Source organism: Crocodylus siamensis, chromosome 11, assembly GCF_052110815.1.
Source record: "Crocodylus siamensis isolate JL-2025a chromosome 11, ASM5211081v1, whole genome shotgun sequence".
Taxonomy (NCBI): domain Eukaryota; kingdom Metazoa; phylum Chordata; order Crocodylia; family Crocodylidae; genus Crocodylus; species Crocodylus siamensis.
The window spans coordinates 31,298,558-31,322,204 of NC_143405.1; the positions used below are offsets into that span (position 1 = coordinate 31,298,558).

General features: G+C 46.9%; 1 protein-coding gene across 2 annotated transcripts in view; it reads left to right on the top strand.

Moving 5' to 3' along the window:
• The window catches only part of IARS1 (isoleucyl-tRNA synthetase 1), a 220,151-nt gene that overhangs the window by 111,448 nt on the left and 85,056 nt on the right, over positions 1-23,647 (top strand). For both annotated transcript variants that reach the window (XM_090022999.1, XM_090023000.1), the window contains exons 18-19: positions 3,822-3,908; positions 6,102-6,185. In XM_090022999.1, coding sequence (XP_089879125.1) covers positions 3,822-3,908; positions 6,102-6,185 — 171 coding nt within the window. The remainder of the gene's footprint in view (positions 1-3,821; positions 3,909-6,101; positions 6,186-23,647) is intronic.

The window sequence follows — 23,647 nt, forward strand, 5'->3', positions numbered from 1 at the left end:
TCCAGTGCTGTTTCTGTTTTTAAGATTTTACAAGGAAGATGTCAGTAGGATTCGGTGAAGAGCTGCAGGTGGTAACTTTGAAGAGCCACTTTATTTGGATCTGTGGTCTGAGCATCACTACACTAGACTCTTAGTGACCTTCCAATCTCTTTACGCTTCATTGGTCTTACTCATATGAGTCAGGTTGAAGGTTTAGGTTTTTCTTTGAAAGCCCCTTACTTACTTGAATACAAGATGAGGTTTTTTCCTCTCCAGTTGGCATGGGGAAAAAAGTCTGTCATTTTATTATCACATTCAAGGAAATCTCACTAAATACATTGCCTATCATTAAACTGCTGCCAAAAGCAGCCATGTGTTTTAGCATTGGAAAGCAGCTACGACATTGAGTAAATGCAGCCAACACAGCATGACTATAAAATACATGGTCCACATGGGGAAAATATGCTGATGGGAACCTATGACGAGGATAGGTTAGTGAATCTGAATAATACATGCTAGTGCCCATTAAGTGCAATTCCCCTCACTGCCAACTCTTATGAATCACGGTAAGCCACAACATTGCGTACAGTTCACCCAGAATCCCTCTGCCATACCCTCGCTTGGCCTCGTGTATGATCAGTGTGGCCCCTCATGAGGTGAAGCCAGACCAGGGTCCTCTGGACTTCATCTGCATATACATTTTTGGAACATCCCAAGACTTGATAGGAACACCTAATTCTAGTCATGAGTGGGGACTAATTAGCACATTGATACTTGGGTGGGGGGCGTATCTAGAATACACACACATATTGAGCAATGCTGAGCTGTGGGGTTACTGTGGAGGGCAAGGCCACATTAATCATATGTGCCAGGCTGCGAGAGGACACATCAGAGGGCTTCTGGGTGAACTGTGTGTGGTGTCATGGCTCACCATGGCTTGACGTGATGTTGACTCTGGTGGGGCCCAGCCCAGTGAATGATATGGTAAATCATGAGCCTTTTAGCTTTGGTCTAATATAATGCTATATTGAGCAGATTCTTTTTGGTGTTGGGTGGTAGAACCGGAGCTTGCTCCATCCACTCCATGCACTGACCTGGCAGTGCTTCCAGGACTGGTGCAAAAAAAATGGGAGGAAAAAAAAAAAGCATGATTTATACTAGATGTAAGCTGGTGCCAAATTGTTGCTCAAGAATGTGTCTATGAAACACGTGTGTTTAAAACTTGTAGTAATATCAAAACAAACAAACAAAAAAAAATGGTAACGTGCACCAGTTCTGGCTGAACAAGGTCTATGGATACTATAACTAAATATGCAAATGGCCATGTTTCATTTTGAAGTTAAATTTTTTTTTTTTTTTGCTGCTCATTTCCATGTGTTCAGGAATAGCAGGATCTGTGCAGTAAGGGGAGGGGGACGGGACTGCCAGGGGAAAAAGTTGACCTCGCAGATTTATTTTCCCTGCTGTAGCAGTGGAAGGGAGACAAAATTCAAGGCAGACCTCCCAATAATTAGATTCTATACCTGGAAAATTTATAACAAATTTATAAAATTCCATATATTGAATCTAATTATTGAGGAGTCATCTTTATATAATCAGGGTCATTTTCTATTCAAGTGAATGTGGTATAAAGATGAAGAAGCCGAAAATGATTCAGATGGGGTGGAAGAAGAACCACAGAGATGTATTAGAGGTATTAAAAAAAAAAAAAAAAAAAAAAAGAGCGAGAACAGCTTAAACTGCAGAGACTTATTTTTTGCAGGTGTGCACACATACATTCACATGCATGTCTGAACATTTGATAAGGGTTAATAAGTTGCTTTGTAATGTTGGTTGGTGAAGAGGCTTTACAGCCTACAGTGCTGCATGCATTGAGATAATTGCATGTGTTGAAAGTCCCCTTACAGAATAAGAATCCCAGCTTTCATCTAAGCCACTTTTATAAATCTAGTAATGCGCATAAGCAACCTTCTACAAAGCTTTGGATAACCAAGTGCCAGGAATGCTTTATCAATTGTATACAGGTTGTTTTCTTTTCAGCTTAAACCATTTCAAAGGAGACAAATGAGCCCTACTTTTTCCCCCGAGTATTTATTCTGAAGTCTTACGTAAATAAAGTCCTTTTGTACCTTAGACTAGGTCAGTCAGCTTTCATAAAATCATCTTCTGTTTTAATGTTGCTAGGCAACAGACCTACACTGTAGATCTTCCTGTATGATGATGTATTTAAGATTCTTCCTTAGTCTTCCTGACAAGGCTGTGTTCTGCTATTTAAAACAACAACAACAACAACATCTGGAAAAACAAAATACGCAACAAACAGTTGCAAAAACCTAGTGGATCTTTTTCCTCTGACAAGCATATTGCTTGTGAATGTGAAGTTACCGAATCCACTTGCATGTCTACTTCTGTTTCTAGAATTTCTGCTACATTTAAATACAGTAGAACCTGGATCATCTGAATCTGGATCATTTGCAACCCACTTAGTTTGCAGTGGGTTGCTAAATTAAGAACAGAGTTGCTTGCTCTGACTTTGTCAGCTGGAGGTCATCAGCAGTCCCCTTACATCTGAGTGGAGAAGGGGAACCCTTTGAAATAAGAGCTTCAGTAAACAGCTGGAGCATCTCAGTGGCTTCAGGCAGATGCTTGCTGTGTTTCTATGTGCTTCCAGATAGTTTGCAGACTGTACATGTATAGATATAAACTCAAACTTCTTGCATATCCAGAATGCTAATATATGTTACAGTAATGCATCAGAAGAAGGAATACACTTGTGTTTCACTGCTTCCCAATTCTTCTGGTATCCTACATTACTGCTGTTAACCTTTCATAGTAAGAGCTGGATGAGGATTGCTTCAGAGGCAGCTGAAAAATAAGTTTATATTGGCTGTCTGAAGTTGTTTGTACTTACTAACTTAGGTTTTCCCTGTAGCAGTCCCTATGCCTCCATCACCTCCCAGCTTGGAGTATGCAAACGTAACTAACTTAAATTTTAGTATTCCATGAAATAAAAACAGTCTTGCCCACCATTAATTTCTGGATTTAATGTATTATGAGTGTATGTATTTGTGGTACATTCTGTTTAAGCTGAGAGATCTGCAGTATGTGGCTTGTAGATAATTTAAAGATATGAAGTTCCTGTAAGACCATTAACATGGTCTTGTTTATAATTTATTGTGCATTTCAAGTGGAATATTTTCTTTGTTTTATTCTGTCATCTTTGTTGATTCTTTCCAAAATGTTCCATTGTCATTCATTAAAATTCTACTACCTGCGTAACAATTGGGGAAAATAATATTGTATACTGTATGGTAAGGACATGCGCCTGTATCGTAAGACTGTACACACAATATTTTTTCCACTTAGCCTCAGTTTTTTCATTTACAAATTGAGTGAATAAATCTAACTATTGACATCTTAGGGCTCCTGTACACATGTGGGGAGCCTGTTCTGATGCGCTGGAAATCCAGCATGTCGGAGCAGACTTGATGAATCAAGTCTGCTGGACCACGGAAATTGATGCGCTCTGGTAGCCTTTTGCCTCATGTATATTAGCATCCACGTGTGTGTCTATGCTGAAAAAATGGCGATGGGGCACTTTGAAATAAAACACATTCAATGAGCTTTAGTTCAACACTCCCCACCACCACTTTTTTTTTTTTTTTCCCAACGTGGGAATGCTGATATGTGACGTGGGTGCTTTTAATTAGTATGGCGTTCTAATTAAAGTACCCAGTGCTGCGTCCCAAAACACGTGTAAAAATGCCCTTAGTTGTGATCAAAGGCCTACTGCTTTTAGGCTAACATGATTAGAATATAATTTAAATTCTCTCTTATTTCAGGTTTTACACTTTGCTGGTGCTGTCTTCAGCTCTTTTTGGAAAGCCTCCTTTCAAGAATGTAATTGTAAATGGGCTAGTTCTTGCCAGGTTGGTATGTTAGTACATTCTTCATATTTATTGTAAGCAAATTATAATAATTCAGATTTGTTGTTATAGATCATAAATTAGAAATTCGGTTGTTTAGACCAGGGGTTCCCAAACTGTGATAGATTGCATACCACTAATTTAAAATGATAGTCAAGTACCACCAGCAATTTTTTCATACACATAGGTAACAGACTATGTATTAAAACAACATCAAAACCTTTAGTAATCATAAAACATTGTTTTATCAGTTACTGTACCCATATAAAACCATTGTAAATTGGGAAAAAAAACCCAGTGTAAACTTACCTGTCCAGAGATGCTTTTGGGGATGTCTTTAGTGGGAGAAGTGAGCTTGCTTGACGGAGCACAGTATTTAGATGTCTGGTAGGAGGCTGTGGGGGTGTGTGTGGGGTTTCGAGCCTGGGGAGGAGGGATGCTTGGTTGGGGGACAGATCAAGACCCACATGGTGAGGGAGGAAGTGAGGCAGAGGCTGGGGTGAATGGGACACTGGGGCTGGGATGGGTTGTGGGACAGCTGCGGGTGGATCGTCCAAGGGTGCTGGGGGAGACCTGGCTCCCCACCATTGTGCGTACCCCAGGGGAGGCATGAGGGGCATGTTTCCCCCAGACCTGTGTGTGAGGTGGAGGCAGACTGCCCACTGTGCACTGGGCTCTGCACCCTGCTATTGCTGGCTCAGGAGTGTTGCATGATGCCACATACCTGTCGTGCTGGCTGTGCTGCATCCCCAGCCTGCCCAGCAGCGGAAGGCAGATGGTGTCCTGCACAGTTCCGGGGGCAGTGGCAGTGGCAGCGAGGTGCAGAGCCCAGCGTGTAGCCCGTCTCTGCCCTGCCCATGAATCTGGGGGGCACGTTCCCCCCATGCCTGCCATGGGTGTGCACAGTGGCAGGAGCCCCACAATGCCCCAGGAAAGCCCCAGGCTGCCTTGGTGCTGGTCTTGCCTTGGGATGGGTGAGCCAGCCCAAGGGGAGTAAACCTCCAGGGAGCAGTGGGCTGCTGTTGTGCTCTGTGCCCTGCTACTGTTGCCTTAAGAGCCATGCCTGACACTATGTGCCTGCCACCACTAGGTGGACAGTGGCCATGGTGCAGCCAGCATGCAGCAGGCACATGACGTTGCATGAGGCTTCTGAGGCAGCAAGGTGCAGAGCCCAGGCTGCAGTGGGCAGCCCACCTCTGCCCCGCACACAGATCCAGAGGACATGTACCCCACATGCCTCCCCTGGACTGTGTGCAATGGTGGGGAATGCCCCCCCACCCCTGGATGAGCCACCTAGGTTCTGACCGTCCCACCACCTGCCCTGGGGCTCCATTTACCTCAGCCCCTACCCCACTCTCTCCCTCACCATGGGGTCCTCAATGTGCCCCCTCCCTTTTCTCCAAAACTGGCTGTGTGCAGCAGGCTGCTGCTGGGTTCTGGCGTGTGTGGCTCTTCCCCCTGGCCTTCCGCATACCACTCCCAGGTCGTCTGTGTACCACTGGTCGTATGTGTACCACTGTTTGGAAACTGCTGGCTTTAAACTTTTGGTTATACTTGTAATATATATCATTTTGGGCCATCACTTGTAACAGAGGAGCAATGTTGTTGTTGTTATTTATTTGTTAATTCTCCAAAAGAGACAAGCTTGTATATCCCATCTAGAAGTTAAGCCTGCTTGTTTTCCAGAAGTGTCAACCCCCCCCCCCACCCATGAGCCATGAAACTAGTTAAATTCAATAAGAGAATGGGGTTGAGAGGGAAACAATATGCTTCAGTGCAGGAGGAAAGATAATTTTTTTTCTTATTTGCGTTTGGACTTGGAGTTTTGTATTTTTATAATATTAAATATGTTCTTCCAACTCCATGTCCTGGTAACTGATTGAAAGTAAATATCTTGTTTCTTTTCCTTCTGTATAGTTACATCTTCATTCCTCCTTACAAGATGAATCCTTCTGTGTTTGTAACTTAGCCAGTTGCTTTCAAGTTTTCTCTGTATTTTAGACTTGTTTAACATGCTGAAATAAAAGTGCCAGATGTCACACTGGCTAGGCCGACTTTGAACATATGATGATCAGTGTTGAGTTTGTCAGTATAATATATGGAAGAGTATTTGGATCTAAAGGGAAACTTGACTAAAACCTTTTGTATTGTGCATAACTAGAAATTTATACCCTGATCTTGGATTTTTTTTTCCAGTGATGGCCAAAAAATGAGCAAACGAAAGAAGAACTATCCTGATCCAATGCACATTGTAAATAGTTATGGAGCTGATGCACTAAGGTAGGTATTGAGTTTTGTTTTTAATTTGCAGACCTAGTACTTAAGCTTTCCAGATTTTTACCAGATTTTATGGTAGATGATTGTTCATGGATTTTGATAAACCTCAGTAGGAAATTTTGTTCAAGATACTTTATGCTCCTTTGGCAAGAAAAATGTTAGAGATGTTTCAGAGGATTGGTTTTGGGTTACAGAGTCCTGAATTCTGAATCAACAATTAACTCTTAACAAATCGAGTAGTATTTGCAATTAATTTCAAGCTGATGGCTTTTGGTTAGTAAATGATTTGTGTCTGGCTCCTAATAAATGCGTGTCCGCTTAAGCTGGTACAAATTGGTATTGTGGTTGGCAATACGAGTATAGAGGTGAAGTACTTGAATTAAGAACCCCCATCCTAAGAGGTGGTTACTTCAGAATGCAGTTGTTGCACATACACTACATGTGATGAAACTTGCATTTTCTACTCATGTTCTGCATTTTTTATGGAGAAAAAGGATTTGATCTTCATTGCCTTCAGCATGCCATTTTTCAGAGGGCCTATGTTATTTTAGAAAAGGAAAGCAAAAGGGCCAATCTGGATACCATCACATTTGAATATGATAAAGAACCATAATTGTGGGGGTGAATTCAGTTCTTTCATTAAAATAAAATAACAGAGGCCTGTAGGTAATTGGAAAGTAGCTCAAGTAGGTACAATGAAATAACCTCAAGCTGAAGGTTTGAGAAGTTCAACATCTTAAATTCTTTTTATTCTGTAGAGCAGAGTTGTCCAGCTGGTGGCATATAGGCTGCATTAAACCTTCAAAGGGTTAACATGTGGCCCAGGTGCTCCTGCCTGGCCACTCCACCTGCCCTCCCCTCATTGTACCATGTTTTGCTGTCATGTGGCAGCGAAAATTGGGGATGGAGAGGAGTTGCACACAGCATGGTCCTTGTGGCATGCAGCCTGTGTGGTTTGCAGCTTGGGACTGATGACCTATGCAGTATGTGGCCCTTTGCATCTCTGAAATTGGACAGCCCTATTGTAGAGAATGGACCTGCCATTTTGAAGTTTTTATTCTGTGGTTTTGAATTTATGTGTATATACATATGCAATTAGAATTGCTTAGCTGTTGAAAACTTTATGCTTTTTTTCTATAAAATTGCTTTAATATCTATATTTGTTTCTTTTGAGAAGATTAAAGTCATTTTGTTTGCATGGCTTGAAACTTAGAGCACAAGCTATACTTTGAAGCCACTTAAAACAAACTATATTCCATTTTTCAAAAATGTAGGAGTAAATAATATTTTTTTTTAGTCCAAGGTAAAATCATAGATTTCATAGATGTTAGGGCTGGAAGAGACTCTGAAGATCATCAAGTCCAGTCCCCTGCCCTGGGGGCAGGAAGTCAGCTAGAGTCAAAGGATCCCAGCAAGATAAGCATCCAAGCATTTCTTGAATGAGTCCAGACTAGGTGCCTGCACCACTTCTGCGGGGAGTCTATTACAGCTCTTGGGGGCTTGGACCATAAAGACATTTTTTCTTATGTCCAGCCTAAAACAGTCTCATAGGAGTTTATAACCATTGCTCTTTGCTTTTCCTTGGGGCGCTCTGGTGAACAGACATTCTCCCAGATCCTGATGTACACTCCTTAAGTGCTTATAAGCAGCCACCAGGTTCACCCTGAGTCTGCGCTTTTCCAGGCTGAAGAGTTGCATGGCTCTCAGCCTCTTTTCAAAGGGCCTATTCTCTTGCCCACTGATTATGTATGTGGCTCTCCTCTGGACTCTCGAGCTTCTCAACATCCTTCTTGAATTGCAGAGCCCAGAACTGGATGCAGTACTCCAGCTGTGGCCTTACCAAGGCCAAGTACAGCAAGAGGATGACATCTTGAGATTTACTTGAAGCATCTAGAGCCGCAAGCCAGGGTTTTGTTTGCTTTATCAGTTGCGACATCACATTGGTGGTTCATGTTTACCTTGTGGTCAGTCGTGACCCCCAAGTCTTTTTCAGCAGTGGTGCTACCAAGTGTACCACTGCTGAGCCTGTAAGTGTGCTGTGGGTTTTTTTTCCCCCGAGGTGGAGTACCTTGCATTTACTGGTATTGAACGTCATGAGGTTTGTGTCCTCCCACTTACTAAGTTTATCTAGGTCAGCCTGGATCCACTAGCCTGTCCTCAGGCATGGACGCTATGCCCCAGAGTTTAGTGTTATGGGCGAACTTGGCCGGTGCGCTTCTGACACCAATGTCCACATCGTTGATAATGATGTTAAAGAAAACTGGTCCAAGGACACAGCTTTGGTGGACACCACTGGTCATGGAGCGCCCTAATGATTTGCTTCCATTGATTGCTATTCTCTGGGTCTGACCTCGGAGCCAATTTTCCAGCCATTGTACTGTGGTGTAGCCGAGGCCACAGTTTGCCAATTTTATCATGAGGAGGTCATGGAATGCCAGATCAAAAGCTTTTTTAAAGTCCAGATATACGACGTCAATCTCTTCTCCCTTGTCCAGGTGATATGTCACCGGGTCATAGGAGATGAGAATTGGTCAGGCAAGACCTACCTGTGGCAAACCCGTGCTGGCTGTCCCTCAGGATGTTGCCCTCAGCTGGCTTATCCAGAAGGGTTTCTTTGATCATTTTCTCCAGAGTCTTACTGGGGATTTAGGTCAAGCTGACTGGCCTGTAATTCCCAGGATCTACTTTCCACCCATTCTTGAAGATGAGTACCACCTTGGCCTTCTTCCAGTCCAGTCTTCAGTTACTTCATCTGAGTGCCACAACTTGTCGAATATTTTTGCCAATGGTTGGGCTATGACACCTGCCAGCTACTTGAGTATAATCTGAGTATTATACCTAGGGTATAATCTGTCAGGACCAGCTGACTTGAAGCCTCTCAAGGTGATCCTTTATTAAATCAACACTGATGCTGGGTATAAATACGCCTTCACCCTGGCCGTCCCGCGTCTTGCTAGACAGGGTCCCATTAGACTGATGAAAGATTGACACAAAGCATCCATTAAGCAGGTTAGCCTCTTCCTGGATATCGGTTATTAGCTGTCCTGTTTTGGTTCAGCAGGAGTTCAGTGTTACCCTTGCTTTTTTTTCCAATTCCCTACATATCTGAAAAAGGACTTTGTCATCCTTGATATGTGAAGCCAGATGGAGCTCAGTTGCAGCTTTGGCTTTCCTGATCTGCTCCCTGAAGGTACATACTAGTGCTAAGTACTCCTCCTTGGTGGTAATGCCCTTCTTCCATCCTTTGTAAGTCTCTCTTTTGAGGTGTACGAGGTCCTCAAGTTCCCTGGTGAGCCCTTTTGCCACACCTTCCTCCAAAATGGGATGGCCATCCCTTGTGCTGTCAGGATCGCTCCCTTGAGGAGCAACCACTCCTTGGACTCCTCTTCCTGTCAAGTCGTGGTCCCTTAGGGCCTCGACAACTAGCCTCCTGAGCTTGTCAAAATCATCTTTCCTGAAGTTGAGGATTTCTGTATTGCTGACTGATTTGCCAGCTGTGCAATGGATAGTAAAGGTGATCAGCTCATGGTCACTATTGGCTAGCTTTCCATCGATTCTTAGGTCAGTAGCTATGTCATCTCCTTTGGCCAGTATCAGGTCCAGCAACACTTTACCTCTCGTCAGCATGTAAACTTCTTGAGTCAGGTAGAGCTCGTCCACGCATGTGAGGAAGCTTTGCGACCGATTGGATTTGGCTGAGTGCTCTTCCCTTGAGATGTCTGGGTAATTGAAGTCTCCCATGACACCAGAGCATGCAGCCTCAGCCGCTTCCCTGGTGAATTCCTGATCCAGCTCTTGTTTCTGGTTAGGAGGTCTGTAGTAGACCCCTACCATGATGTCCCATGTGCCACGTTTCTCATGTATTTTGACCAAGAGAGACTCCAGCGGTCCTTCCTGGGTGCCAATGTCAGTTTGGAGGGACATGTAGCTGTCTCCTGGCATTGGTGTATAGGCAGGCAGGTGTCCCACTGGGGGCCCCTGCCTTCCCTACAGATGGTTTTGGGGCTGGGGTAGGGGTGGGTTCCCTGAAGTGCCTTAGCCTGCTGGATTTCATAGACAAGGATTACCCACTGGGCTTGCAGTGGCCATAATCCCCCTAGCCCCCGGTGGGCTTAGTTTAAAGCCCAGTCGAGCAGGTCAGCCAGTCTGGCTGAGAACAGCCTCCTCCCCAGCCAAGTGAGGTGGAGGCAGTCTGTTCCTAGCAGACCACTGCCTCTCTCACCAAAGAGCAGACTGTGATCGTGGAAGCTGAAGCCTTCATGATGACATCAGCACCGCAATGTTTGGTTGACTACCTCAACCCGTCTCTCCCTCCTCAGCCCATGACCCACAACCAGGAAGAGCAAGGAAAAGACCGCCTGCCCCTCCCAACCACCTAAGCCCTGCTTCCAGCCCCCTGTAATCTCTTATGACATGGCTGGGATTGCTCTCAGCCAAGTCATTTGTGCCCATGTGGATAAGGAGCATACGTTAGTGTGGCACTTGGCAGCTTTCCAAAACTCGGTAAGTGACCCTCCACCCACAATAATTGCCCACCCCTGTGTTAAGGAGTTGAGGAAAGTGAGTCAAGGAAAACTTTAGAGGTAAGGAAGAGCTAGCTAACACTGGTTTCTAATTTTCAGAATTTGGGTCCCATTTTCTTGGGACCACAATGGAAACTAATACCTGCAGAAATAATATCACCACATGTAATCAGTTTTCAGACCTTTGATTTAAGAATGGGCAGTAAGTAAAAAATGGTGTTGCTGTCAGGAAAAGTTAAACCCTTTCTTTGCTTCACCACTTAGTTCCCTTTCAGTTTATGTCTACAGAAAATACAAAGTTAAATGTAATATGTTTGTGTTATACTCCCTAGTTTGTCAGCTTTGTGCTCTGAAGGCAAGATAACAAAAACAATGGCAAAGACTGCACAAAGATTTGGAATCTGTCAGTAGAACTGTTGTTGTAGATATTGTTAATTTGGTATAAAGCTGCCGTATACCTAAGGACCTACTCAATTTATGATTTTGGAGATTTGGTGGAAATCACAAAATTGGGCATTGTCCACAAAATCAGGCAATGTCTGCAAATAATGTGAAAACTGCCCCCCCAAATAAACAAAAACTTATTAAAAATAAAATTCTGGCTCCCTAGTGGAAGTCAGTGGCCCTTGTGGCCGTGCTGGTCCAGACGTATGTTCAGGACGAGTGGTTGCTCCTCAAGGGAGCAATCCTGGATGCACAAGCAACATCTATCCCATCTCAAAGGAAAGGCAGCAAAAGGGCATAGCAGCCCCCTTGGCTTTCTAGGGAACCAGCGGACCTCCTGCATCTTAAAAGGAAGACCTACAAAGGTTGAAGGACTGGAACCACCACCAAGGAGGAATACTCTGCTCTGGTCCAGACCTGCAGAGAGCAAACCAGGAAAGCCAAGGCTGTGCCGGAACTCCAACTAGCTACAAATATCAGGGACAATAAAAAGTCCTTTTTAGTTATGTAGGGAGCTGGTGGGAAAGCAAGGGCAACATTGGACCCCTGCTAAACCAGATGGGACAACTGACAACTGATGCCCAGGAAAAAGCCAACTTATTAAATGAGTACTTTGTATCAGTTTTTCACCAGTCCCATGGGACACCCCTGCCCACTGTGGGTCAGGGATGCCCAGGTGAGGGAGATTCCTTACTCTCCATCAAAGTTGACTTCATGAAGGAACACGTTGACAGGCTGGATACCTTCAAGTCAGCCAGCCCTGATTGTTTACACCCAAGGGTACTCAAGGAGCTGGCTAGCGTCATAGCTCAGCCCCTGGCACGGATCTTTGGGAGCTCCTGGTGCTCTGGTGAAGTGTCCAAAGATTGGAAGAAGGCCAATGTGGTGCCTATCTTTAAGAAAGGGAGGAAAGTAGATCTGGTAAACTACAGGCCCATCAGCGTGACATCTATCCTGACAAAAATCTTGGAAAAGATTATCAAAGAGGCCATCCTTGACAGACTAGCTTACAGAAATATCCTGAGGGATACTAAGCACGGGTTTGTGGTGGGTAAGTTTTGCTTGACCAGTCTTAACTTTAAAAAAGCCTTTGATCTGGTATCCTATGATCACCTCTTGGCAAAACTGGCTAACTACAGCCTTAACCTCACCACGATCCGCTGGCTGCGGAATTGGCTCCGCGGCAGGACCCAGAGGGTGGTGGTTGATGGAAGTCAATCTTTGTGGTGCGTGGTAACCAGTGGGGTCCCTCAAGGCGATGTCCCAGGGCCTGTACTTTTTAACATCTTCACTGATGATGTAGACATTGGTGTCAGAAGTGGGCTGGCCAAGTTTGCTGATGACACCAAACTCTGTTATAAAGCATCCACACCTGAGGACAGGAGGGAGATCCAGGCAGATCTTGTCAGGCTAATGAAATGGGTGGATGAGAACCTGATGGTGTTTAACACTGAAAAATGCAAGGTTCCCCACCTTGGGTGGAAAAACCTGCAGCATGCTTATAGGCTCAACAGTGCTATGCTGGTTAGCACTACAGATGAAAGGGACTTGGGGGTCATGATTGACCACAAGATGAACATAAGCCTTCAATGTGGTGCTGTGGCTAGTAAAGTGACCAAAACGCTGGCTTGCATCCATAGATGCTTCTCAAGCAGATCCCGGGATGTCATTGGTCCATTGTACTGGGCCTTGGTGAGGCCGCAGCTGGAGTACTGCATCCAATTTTGGGCTCCACGATTCAAGAAGGATGTGGAGAAGCTTGAGAGAGTGCAGAGGAGAGCCACGTACATGATTAGAGGTCAGGAAAACAGACCTTACGATGATAGGCTGAGAGTCATGGGACTCTTCAGCCTGGAAAAGCGCAGGCTTAGGGGCGATCTGGTGGCCACCTATAAGTTGTTATCAGGGATGTTCACCAGGATCTGGGGAAATGTCTGTTCACCAGAGCACCTCAAGGGATGACAAGATTGAAGTCACAAACTCCATTGCGACTGATTCAGGCTGGACATAAGAAAGAACTTCTTTACTGCCCGAGCCCCCAAGGTTTGTAATAGACTGCCGCTGGAGATGGTTCAAGCACCCACTTTGAACACCTTCAAGACACATTTGGATATTTATCTTGCTGGGATCCTGTGATCCCTGCTGACTTCCTGCCCCTGGGGCAGGGGGCTGGACTTGATCCTTTGGGGTCCCTTCCGGCCCGAATGTCTATGAAATCTGCCAAGTCGAGGGGTGGGACTGCCCAGTGGACAACGCTGTCAGCCAATCAGTGGTGGGGACGGGACCACCAGAGCCCCTCAGCCAATCAGAGACTCATAGGTTCATAGATGTAGGGTTGAAAGGGACCTGAGCAGATCCTGAAGTCCAAACCACTGCTGTGGGCAGGAATGAATACTAGGCTTATATGACCCCTGGTAAGTTTGAGCTCATATTACCCCAGCTAGGTAATTATCAAGCCTCTTTTTAAAGACTCCTAAGGTAGGAGCCAGCACCACTTCTCTGAGAAGCTGGTGCAAGATCCTCACTGCCCTGACTGTGAAGTAGTGCCTCGTGATGTCTAGCCTGAACCTACTTTCAATCAACTTGTGGCCTTTATTCTTTGTTACTCCAGGAGGTGCTTGGGAGAACAGGGTCTCACCCATTCCCCTCTGGTCCCCCCCCCCCGGGTACGTTTTCATAGACGGCCACTAGATCCCCCCTCAGCCTTCTCTTGTGAAGGCTGAACAAGTTCAGGTCCTCATAGGGTCTGCCCTGCTGCCCCCTGATCATGTGAGCGACCCTCCTCTGGACCCGCTCAATGCTGTCAACATCCCTCCTTAAGTGTGGCACCCAGAACTGGATGCAATACTCCAGCTGTGGCCTGACCGGTGTGGCATAGAGGGGGAGGATCACCTCCTTGGACCTGGTCATGATGCATCTGTGGATACATGATAAGCTGTGGTTAGCCTTACTGACTGCATCCTCACATTGGTGGCCCATTTTTATTTTAGAATCAACAATGGCTCCAAGATCTCTTTCTGCCACTGTGCTTTTGAGACGGGAGTTCCCCAGCCTGTAGGTATGCTGATGGTTCTTTCTGCCCAAGTGCAGTACCCTGCACTTGTCAGTATTGAATCCCATCCTATTCACATTTGCCCACCCCTGTAACCTGTCCATGTCCAGTTGTATCCTGTCCCTCCCTTCTAGTGTGGCCACTTCGCCCCAAATCTTGGTGTCATCAGCGAATCTGAACAGGGTGCTTTTCACCCCCTTGTCTAAGTTACTAATAAAGAAATTGAACAGTATGGGTCCGAGGACCTGAGCCCTGGGGTACTCCAGTGCCCACATCCCTCCAGGTTGAAAATGGACCACCACCACTCTCTGGGTGCAGCTCTCCAGCCAATTTGCAACCCATCTGACTGTATAGGCATCAATGCCACAGTCGCCTAGCTTTTTAATGAGAATGGGGTAGAAGACAGTGTCAGAGGCTTCCTGAAGTCCAGGAAGACTACATTCACTGCAACACCTGCATCCAGTGATTTTTTGTGACCTGATCATAGGAGGCTGCAGAAGGTTGGTCTGACAGGATCTGCCCCTAATGAACCCGTGCTAGTTGCCCTTGAGCATCATCCCCCCTGCTGGTCCCTCACAGATGTGCTCCTGGATAATTTTTCTCAAAGAGCTTCCCCTGGACTGAATTAAGACTCATGGGCCTGTAGTTGCCTGGGTCCTCCCTCCTCGTTTTTTTGAAAATGGGGACCACATTGGCCTTCCAGTCTTCTGGCACCTCGCCAGAGCACCATGAGTGCTCCTAAAGCCGTGCCAGGGGCTCCACAATGACCCCTGCCAATTCCCTTGGCACCCTGGGCTGGAGAGCATCTGGACCTGCTGATTTGAACATGTCCAGCCCCTCCAGAAGTTCCCTAACTCGGTCCTCCCTGACCCTAGGACACAGGCTGGTACTGTCACCTCTTGGGCTCGTAGGATCATCTCCTTGAGGAATGACCACTTGTCTTGGACACCTAATTCCCCTATTCTCTAGGACCGCAATGCCTCTCCTACCAATCTCCTCAACTCATTGAAGCTGGCCCTCCTGAAGTCAAGGGCTACTGCCTTGCTGCAGGCCCTAGGCACCTTGCACTTGATAGTGAATTCCAGTAGGTGATGTTTGCTATCGCCCAGGCGGTCGAGGACCTGGAGTTCCCTCACCAGCTTGTCACCTGTGGCCAGGACCAGGTCCAGTAGGGCATTCTGCCTGGTGGAACTGTACACCTCCTGGATTAGGTGGAGATATTGTATCTCAGCAAGGAACCTATGTGAGCGTTCAGACCTGGCTGACAGCTCCTCCCAACAAATGTCCGGGTAGTTTAGATCACCCATGATGACCACATATCTTGACTTAACTGCCTCTGCGAGCTGACCCAAGAATTCCCTGTTCAGCTCTACAGACCACCCAACCAGGGGGAAGTAGACCCCCACTGTTAAGTCCCCTTCCCCGCGACCCCCTTGTATTCTTGGAGCACTTCAGTCTGCCCCTCCTCTGACCCCATCCTGTTAAGTGTTTACACGTATTGCTCTTTGATGCAGAGCACCACACCCCCGCCTTTCCCCCTGTTCTATGCCACCTGTATAGTCTGTAGCCTCTAATGTTTACTGCCCGATCGGGGTTGTATCCCACCAGGTTTCAGTGAGCCCTACTATGTCTGGGTTTGTATTAGCTATCCAGAGAGTGAGTTACTCCTGCTTATTCCCCATACTTTGATTAGTGTAAAAGCATTACTTTACATTAGTGTAAAAGCATTTAAGGCCTCCTATTGGTGCATTCCACCCCCCCACCCCCTCCGATTCCTGGGACTATCCAGACCCTTGTCACTTGTCACTTACCTGGGTATTTCTTGTACTCGTCACCTGTCTTGGCTGGGAGGTATCCTTGTGTCCTCCTGTGGCCCCATCCCCTGGTGAAGCTAGTTTAAAATACACCGTATGAGATCAGCCAACCTGGAAGAAAAGACGCTTTCCTTTAGGGGAGAGGTGAAGCCATCCCACCTGAGCATGCCCCCCCCTGCGCGAAAATGCGGGTCGTTGTCCAGGAACCCAAGGCCTGCCTGGTAGCACCAACTCTGAAGCCGCTGGTTGACCTCACTGATGCAGGCTGCGTGTTGCTGTCTGCATCTACTCACCGAGACAATAGAGGAGAATACCACCTGTGCTCCTGTTTCCTTGCGCTTGGCCCCTAAGGCCTTGTAGTCCTTCATGATGTGGTCTGGGTTGCTCCTGGCCATGTCATTCATTCCCATATGGGTTAGGACCATGGGGTACTGGTTCAAGGGTCAAATGAAGGCCAGGATCCTCTCTGTGACATCCTGAATCCAGACCTTCATGGTGTCGGGTTGGCAGATGGGACCCTCCATTCCCCTTAGGATGGAATCTCTGATGACGAGGACGTGGCATTTCTTCCTCCTGATGCTCCCTCTCTGTGCATTCTGTGTCATGCGTGGAGTGGCACAGTTCCCACCTGGAGACATCCTATTCGTCCTTTTCCTCCAAGGCTGCCAGGGTCTTGTATCTGCTCCCAAGATGTACCTGCGGAGCCTCCACCACGCTAGCCTGAGCAGCCCTGGTTCTGGTTTCATAGTTTCTAGGGTTGGAAGGGACCTGAGCAGATCATCTAGTCCAACCCCCTGCCATGGCAGGAAAGAATATTGGGGTCAAATGACCCCAGCAAGATGTTCATCTAACCTCCTCTTAAAAGATCCTAGCCGCCCTGACTGTGAAGTAGCGCCTCCTGATATCTAACCTAAACCTACCCTCTGCCAGCTTGTGACCGTTATTCCTGGTCACTCCTGGCGGTGCTCAGGGAAACAGTGACTCCCCCAATGCCTGCTGATCCCCCCTGACTAGTTTATAACAGGCCACAAGATCCCCCCTCAGCCTTCTCTTCTGGAGACTGAACAGGTTCAGGTCCCGTAGCCTGTCCTCATAGGGCCTGCCCTGCTGTCCCCTGATCATACAAGTGGCCCTCCTCTGGCCCCTCTCCATGCTGTTGACATCCCTCTTGAAGTGTGGCGCCCAGAACTGGATGCAGTACTCCAGCTGCGGCCTGACGAGTGCCGCATAGAGGGGGAGGATCACCTCCTTGGACCTGCTTGAGATGCATCTGTGGATGCATGCCAGGGTGCGGTTGGCCTTCCTTACTGCCTCTCCACACTGCCGGCCCATGTTCATCTTGGAGTCAGTGATGACCCCCAGATCCCTTTCCACCTCTGTGCTGACAAGAGGGGAGTTCCCTAAACTGTAGATATGGTGCCGGTTGTTCCTCCTGAGGTGCATCACCTTGCACTTGTCTGTGTTGAAACCCATCCTATTCTCATCCGCCCACCCTTGTGACCTGTCTAGGTCTGATTGTAGCCTGTTGCATCCTTCCAACGTGCCCACGTCCCCCCACATCTTAGTGTCATCAGCAAATTTGAACAGGGTGCTTTTTACCCTTTTGCCACTCCCCTGTTCTGTGTCTCTCCTGGTGGGTCTGTTCACAGGCAAGCTGGTCCTGCATTGAACAGAAATAGGTGTCAGTCTCGTCCTCTGTAGCCTGCTCACCTCAGCCTGGAGCTCCCACACCTGCTCCTCCAGGCCCAAAGTCGGCCACAGGAGGGGCAGGTGACAGAGCCACTAGACCCCTCTCCCTCCACTGCCCTCTGGGCCCCTGCCAGGCCACCCCCACAGACAAGGGGGCAGGGGGCCGCTGATCCCACCATGGGCTCCATCTGGGTGGAGGCCTCAGAGGAGCCCAGGGTAGGTGGTGCCACCAGGGCGGGACCCCTAACAACTGCACTCTGCATCCTTAGCATTACCGTAGAGCTATGAGTCGTTGTCTTCTGTCTTGCTGGAGGCTCCATATGGGTTACTGCTGCACACCTGCTTTGCACAAATGCCTTAAAGCGCACCTATTTGTGCCATCTGTTTGCACATGCTGTCCTCACACGTCTTGGTAGTGTGGCTCCCTGCTGGCTCAGATAAGAGGGATTGGGGGGGCTCCCCCTCCGGATCCTCTACAGCTGTGCTGGCTCCCTTCTCCCCTTGCACTTACTTGGGTCAGCTTGGTTGCCGCCACCGCTGCCTCCTCTGCTGCCAGTGAGTTGGGATGGGGGGCACACATGTGTTGGCTTCTCACATGCATCTGCTCTGCTCCTAAGCCCCGACTGCCTAAGGCATGGGCAAATGGCGGCTTTTAAAGGGCTGTGGTTTGAATTTCCCGCGCTTCCTCCCTCACCCCATCTGGGCACCCCGGGCTTCCCTGGAAGTGACTGCCGGCTGCTCCGCCCCCTCCTGCGGGAGAGTCTCAGATACTGGTACTGGGTTTCTGGGGGTGTCTGGAGCCCAAAAGCCTCCAGAGAACAGTCCCAGGAGTCCCCTCTCTCCCCTCTCCGCATGGGGAAGTGTGTCCCGCTGGCCTGCTCCCCTGCCCTGTGTGCAGCCCTCGCGCAGCTAGGGAACGTGGCTCTCTGCTGGCTCAGATAAGAGGGATCTGGGGGCTCCCCCTCTAGATCCTCTACAGCTGTGCCAGCTCCCTTCTCCCCTTGCAATTACTTGGATCAGCTGCTGTTGCCACCACTACCTCCTCTGCTGCCAGTGAATTCAGAGCAGAGGCATGCCACAATAAGCCCATGAAAATGGCAACTGGCCCTATAATCAGCCTTTGACATCAGCTGCCTGCCTCAATTTTGGTAGGTCCCTACTTATACTAAGGTAATAGACCCTATTTTATGTACTGGGAGAAGTAAGAGTATAGGTAAGTACAGGCAGTCCTCAACTTACGGCATTTCAATATATGGCGATTTATGCACTTGCGGGAACTCCGCCATTTGCACCAGTGTTATTACTTACAGCACCAGATCCTTGCATTTATGACATGACGGCACTCTGCTTCCTGACATGCTCCGGCACAGAAGTTTCTTTTATTCTTTGGATTCTTAGTGCATGTTAAGCTTATTGCATGATAAGGGTGTTTTTTTTATATACTCAGTCCTTAAAAATGGCTGGTAAAGGGAAAAGGCAGTGCTCTAGTGATGGTGACGGTTCTGATAAGAAATGGAGAAAAGCTGTCATATTAGAGGGGAAAGCTAACATGATCAAACTTAGCAAGAGCAATTTGTCGCAAACTAAATTTGGTAGGTGATAGGACCTAGTTTGTACTACTGTGCAAACTATTACTAGAGAAGAGGATAAAATAAGTGATGAAATTAAAAGTGTGGCTGCATTCCAATCCACTATTATAAGGCAACGTTCAGGACTTGTGGCTGAGATGGAAAGACATTGGATTTTGTGGATTCAGGATCAAACTCAGTGCTGTGTGCCTTTGAGTTTAGCCACCATTCAAGCCAAGGCTTTGATTCTTTTTGACACTGTGAAGCAACAATGTGGAGAGGGATCCAATGATGAAAAATTCAGTGCAAGTAAAGGTTGGTTTATGCTTTTTAAAGGTAGGTATGCCTTGCATAACATCAGGGTGTGAGGTGAAGCTGCTAGTGCTGATGAGACTGAAGATTTGTCTGGCACAATAACCTCCCTATTCAATGATTTTAGCCAATTTTTAGGAAACTTTTGAGCTGGAATGTTGACGAGACTGGGCTCTTCTGGAACAAAATGCCTTCCAGGATGTACATCACCCAACAAGAAAAAACTATGCCTGGTTTTAAAGCCGCTAAGGATAGGCTTACCCTTTTGCTTGGTTCAGATGCTGCGGGTGATTTCAAGCTCAAGCCCTTGCTTGTTTATCACACTGAAAATCCCAGAGCACTTAAGGGTTATGTTAAAGGCAGCCTTCCAGTCATTGGGAAATCAAATCCTAAAGCTTGGGTGACTGGGGCCCTTTTCAAGGAATGGTTCACTGACTATTCTGTGCCGGTTGTTCAGAATTATTGTGAGAAGAACAATATTGCACATAAGGCACCTTGCAGATTTACACCCTAACATCAAGGTCATTTTTTTGCCCCCCAACACAACATTGCTGCTTCAGCCTATGGACCCGGGGGGGTCATTTAATCTTTTAAGACTTACTACCTTAGGAGAACCTTTGCCCCAGCCATCAGTATCACAGACCAGGAAGGTGGACCAACCCTCAAGGAATTCTGGAAGGGCTGTCAACATCCTGGATGAAATGAAGAACATTGGAGAATCTTGGAAGGAGGTTAAGGAATCCAACCTGAATGGTGTCAGGGGAAAAAACTGTGTCCAAAGTTTGTCTCTGATTTTCCAAGAATTTGAAGACCAGGTGGATGTAGTCACTGCTGATGATGTGAAGATGCCTGGCCAGCTACAGCTAGAAGTTGAAACAAAAGATGTTGAGGAGCTGCTGGCCTCATTCCCAGCAACTGACCAATGAAGAGCTTGTCCATCTTTAGCAAAGGAAGGCAGAAAATCAGGCCCAGATTCAAGAGAGTCCTGCTCAAGGTACCATGATAAGAAAGCAGATGAGTGAGGCCTTCAAACATTTGGAAGCTGCAATGGCAGTTTTTTGAAAAAATGGATCCCAACCTTGAACAGTTGTTGATCAAAGATCAACAACTTGATCTCTAATACCTATGCGTGCTACAGGGAAATTTACAATGAGAAAGAGAGGGCAACAAAACAAACATCCCTGGATAAATTTCTCAAAAAACCATCAAGTGTTCTTTCACCTTATGATTTAAATACATTTTATAGTTGTTTAAAGATTTGATTTTAAATATAGTGTTTGTTTATGGTCATTTCTATAAAAAAGTTGGGCATCAGGCCCTTGGTCAGGAATGTAACTCCCTATTATAACATTGTTTCTATGGGGAAAATCAGATTCGACTGGCATCATTTCGACTTACATTCCTAGAAAAGGTGCTGCAACCTGCTGTAAGTGCAAAGACTACCTCTAGTAAAACATTTGGAGACAACTCTTAAAAAATGTCTACTTACTACAGTGCAAGGAGCTTGGGCACCGGAAACTGTTTAGTTATCTTAGTATGTCTGCCTGGCCTAATTAGCAGGGCATGTTAGCTTGGCAGAAAGTATTGTGCTAATGTAACATTTTCTAGTACCGGAGCTAAACTGTAATCCTCAGTTTCCTGAATATCAGTGAATCACTGAAGTGTCTCTGAAAATGTAAAAGGAATAAACTTGGGGATTTTCTCCCTCTTGTTATATAAATTCAGTTTTGCTGGGAGTTGGTTTGAAATTAAGAGTGGCGGATGAGGGCTGACTTCTAACGATTATGAATTTTGATGAGAATTCTAGTATTTCATCTCTCATAGTATTCTAAAACAAGAAAATTGCAGCCAAGAAATTTAACATTTATGAGAAGGTGAATAACATTTGAAGGAGAAATACACATCCTCAACAAGTAGCACAAGATCAGAGGAGGGGCACACGGAAGTGCTCTGGGTTAAAATATGAGGAAGTCAAGGGGAAAGGGACTTAACAGTGGGGGTCTACTACAGACCACCCAACCAAGGGGAAGAGCTAGACCGGGAATTCTTAAGTCAGCTCACAGAGGTAGTTGGTCAAAGGATGTGGTCATCATGGGTGACCTGAACTTCCCAGGCATCTGCTGGGAAGAGCAGTCAGCCAGGTCTGGCCACTCATGTAGGTTCCTAGCCAAGATACAGGACCTCCTTCTAACCCAGCCAAGATACAGGACCTCCATCTAACAATGCACAAGCCCAACCAGGGGAGATGCCTTGTTGGACCTGGTCCTGGCCACGGGTGATGACCTGGTGAGGGGGCTGCAGGTGCTCAACCACCTGGGCGACAGCAATCATCCAGCACAAGGTGGCAAGGGCCTGCAGCAAGGCAGCAGCCATGGACTTCAGGACTGTGGACTTCAGTGAGGTGCTGAGTGAATTAATAGGGGTCATTGAGGGACCCCTGGCACAGCTTTACGAGCACTCATGGTATCTCTGGTGTGGTGCCAGAGGATTGGAAAAGGGCCAGTGTGGTTCCCATTTTCAAATAGGGAGGAAGGAGGACCCAGGAAACTATAGCCCAGTTGGTCTTACCTCGATCCTGGGTAAGTGTTTTGAGAGAATTATCCTGGTGCATGTCCATGAGGGGCCAGCAGGGGAGATTATGCTTAGGGGCAACCAACATGGGTTCATTAGAAGCAGGTCCTGTCAGACGAACCTGGTGGCATTCTATGACCAGGTCACCAAATCCTTAGATGCAGGGGTAGCAGTGGACATAATCTTTCTGGACTTCAGGAAGGTCTTTGACACTGTCTCTCACCCCATTCACATTAAAAAAACTAGGGGACTGTGGCGTCGACACCTACACAGTCAAATGGGTCACTAACTGACTGGAGGGTTGCACCTAGAGAGTGGTGGTGGATGGGTCCTATTGGACCTGGAGGGATGTGGGCGGTGGGGTTCCACAGGGCTTGGTCCTCGGGCCTGCACTGTTCAACATCTTCATCAGCAACTTGGACGAGGAGGTAAAAAGCATCCTGTTCAAATTCTCAGACAACACTAAGATGTGGGGGAGAAGTGGGCACATTTAGAAGGGAGGAATAATATGCAGTTGGACCTAGACAGGTTACGGGGGGTGGGGATGAGAACAGGATGGGTTTCAACACTGACAAGTGCAGGGTACTGTACCTGGGGAGGAAGAACCAGCAGCAGACCTACAGGCTGGGGAACTCCCTTCTCATCAGAGGCAGAAAAGGATCTTGGAGTTGTCATTGACACCAAAATGAACATGGGCTGACAGTTTGGGGAGGTAGTCAGGAAGGCCAACCATACCTTATCATGCATCCACAGATGTATCTCAGGTCCAAGGAGGTGATCCTCCCCTTTTATGTGACACTGGTCAGGCCGCAGTTGGAGTACTGCATCCAGTTCTGGGCACTGCAATTCAGGAGGAGAGATCTTAGAAAAGTTTATTAAAGAGGCCATCCTTAATGGACTGGCTGACACCATCATCCTAAGGGATAGCCAGCACGGGTTTGTTGTGGGTAGGTCTTGCTTGACCAATCTCATTTCCTTCTACGACCAGGTGACCTATCACGTGGACAAAGGAGAAGAGATTAATGTCATATATCTTGACTTTAAAAAAAGCTTTTGATCTCATATCCCATGATCACTTCTTGGCAAAACTGGCCAATTGTGGCCTTGTGTCCACCATGATCTGCTGGCTGGGAAATTGGCTCGGTGGTCGGACCCAGTGGGTAGTCATTGATGGAAGTTGCTCATCATGGTGTCCTGTGACCAGTGGGGTCCCACAAGGCTCTGTCCTTAGACCCATATTGTTCAACATTTTCATTAATGATGTGGACATTGGAATCAGAAGTGGATTGGCCAAGTTTGCCAATGACACCAAACTTTGGGACAAAGCATCCACACCAGAAGACAGGTGGGTGTACGAGATGATGTTTAACACCGAAAACTGCAAGCTTCTCCATCTTGGGAAGAAAAACCTGCAGCATACTTATAGGCTCAGCAGTGCCATACTGGCTAGCACTATGGAAGAAAGAGACTTGGGGGCCATCATTAATCACAA